The sequence below is a fragment of the Eubalaena glacialis genome, chromosome 3 (assembly GCF_028564815.1).
Source record: "Eubalaena glacialis isolate mEubGla1 chromosome 3, mEubGla1.1.hap2.+ XY, whole genome shotgun sequence".
In the NCBI taxonomy this organism is placed as follows: Eukaryota; Metazoa; Chordata; class Mammalia; order Artiodactyla; family Balaenidae; genus Eubalaena; species Eubalaena glacialis.
This window is the reverse complement of record NC_083718.1, coordinates 156004125-156005499: the sequence shown is the minus strand read 5'-3', so window position 1 is coordinate 156005499 and position 1375 is coordinate 156004125. Positions and strand designations below refer to the sequence as shown.

At 74.8% G+C, this 1375-nt stretch overlaps 1 protein-coding gene across 1 annotated transcript; it reads left to right on the top strand.

The window, feature by feature from the left end:
• The first annotated feature begins 206 nt into the window (after positions 1 to 206).
• Positions 207 to 1160, top strand: FOXE3 (forkhead box E3). Its single transcript, XM_061186619.1, has one exon. It carries the CDS (start codon positions 207 to 209, stop codon positions 1158 to 1160), a length of 954 nt encoding a protein of 317 aa, XP_061042602.1.
• The last annotated feature ends 215 nt before the right edge of the window (positions 1161 to 1375 follow it).

Sequence of the window (1375 nt, the reverse complement as noted above, 5' to 3'; positions counted from 1 at the left end):
ATGTTGGGGGTGGGGATGGGGATGGGGGAGAATCGTCAGCATCTTAAGAGGATTGGGAAGGCAAATTAGAGGGGAGGCGCTGGCCAGCGGAGAAGGTCCGAGCCCTCACCCCTGGTTTGGGGCACAGGGGGAGGGGGCCGTGTCCATATAAGGCGGGCCAGCGGCCCCAGCTCTCTCCGAGAGCTCGGGCAGCCCGCCGCATTCTCATGCCTGGGCGCAGCGACATGGAGCCGCCGGCCGCTTTCTCGGGCTTCCCGGCCCCGCCCTCGGTCGCGCCGTCGGGGCCGCCGCCGTCGCCGCTTGCCGGAGCCGAGCCCGGGCCGGAGCCCGAGGAGGCGGCCGCGGGCCGCGGGGAGCCGGAACCTGCGCCGGCGCCAGGACCGGGCCGCCGCCGCCGGCGGCCCTTGCAGCGCGGGAAGCCACCGTACTCGTACATCGCGCTCATCGCCATGGCGCTGGCTCACGCCCCCGGCCGCCGCCTCACGCTGGCCGCCATCTACCGTTTCATCACCGAGCGCTTCGCCTTCTACCGCGACAGCCCACGCAAGTGGCAGAACAGCATCCGCCACAACCTCACGCTCAACGACTGCTTCGTCAAGGTGCCCCGCGAGCCGGGCAACCCGGGCAAGGGCAACTACTGGACGCTCGACCCGGCGGCCGCCGACATGTTCGACAACGGCAGCTTCCTGCGGCGCCGCAAGCGCTTCAAGCGCGCCGAGCTGCCCGCGCTCCCTGCCGCGCCGCCCGCGCCCGCCGCCGGCCCGCCGCCCTTCCCCTACGCGCCCTACGCGCCCGGCCCCACGCTGCTCGCGCCGCCTCCTCCCGCCGCTCCGGGCTCCACGCCGCCCGCGCGCCTCTTCAGCGTCGACAGCCTGGTGAGCCTGCCGCCCGAGCTGGCGGGGCTGGGCGCCCCCGAGCCGCCCTGCTGCGCTGCGCCCGACGCCGCCTTCCCGCCCTGCGCGGCAGCCGCCTCCCCGCCTCTCTACTCGCCGCCGCCCGAACGCCTGGGGCTGCCCGCGACGCGTCCTGGCCCCGGACCGCTGCCCGTCGAGCCGCTGCTGGCCTTGGCAGGGCCGGCGGCCGCGCTCGGCCCGCTCGGCCCGGGGGAGGCCTACCTGCGGCCGCCGGGCTACGCGCCGGGGCTGGAGCGCTACCTGTGAGCCCTTCCAGCCCGGCGGAGTGGCTCGGGCCCCTCTACCCCGGGACGGGGCGCTGCCTGGGAGCCCCCATCTCTGCCCCCTTGGCTTGGAGCGCACCTCGGAGCTCCCAGCTCTGATTGATGGACTGAGCACACCTGTTGCATCTGTCTCTGCCCCCCATCTCTGGGGAGCCTCCCGCCATCTCTCCACCGGACTGAACCCCCCTCCCCACCGCG

What these genes read in the sequence shown, in the direction of transcription:
- FOXE3 (XM_061186619.1), top strand. Translation starts at nt 207, where the DNA reads ATGCCTGGGCGCAGCGACATGGAGCCGCCGGCCGCTTTCTCGGGCTTC.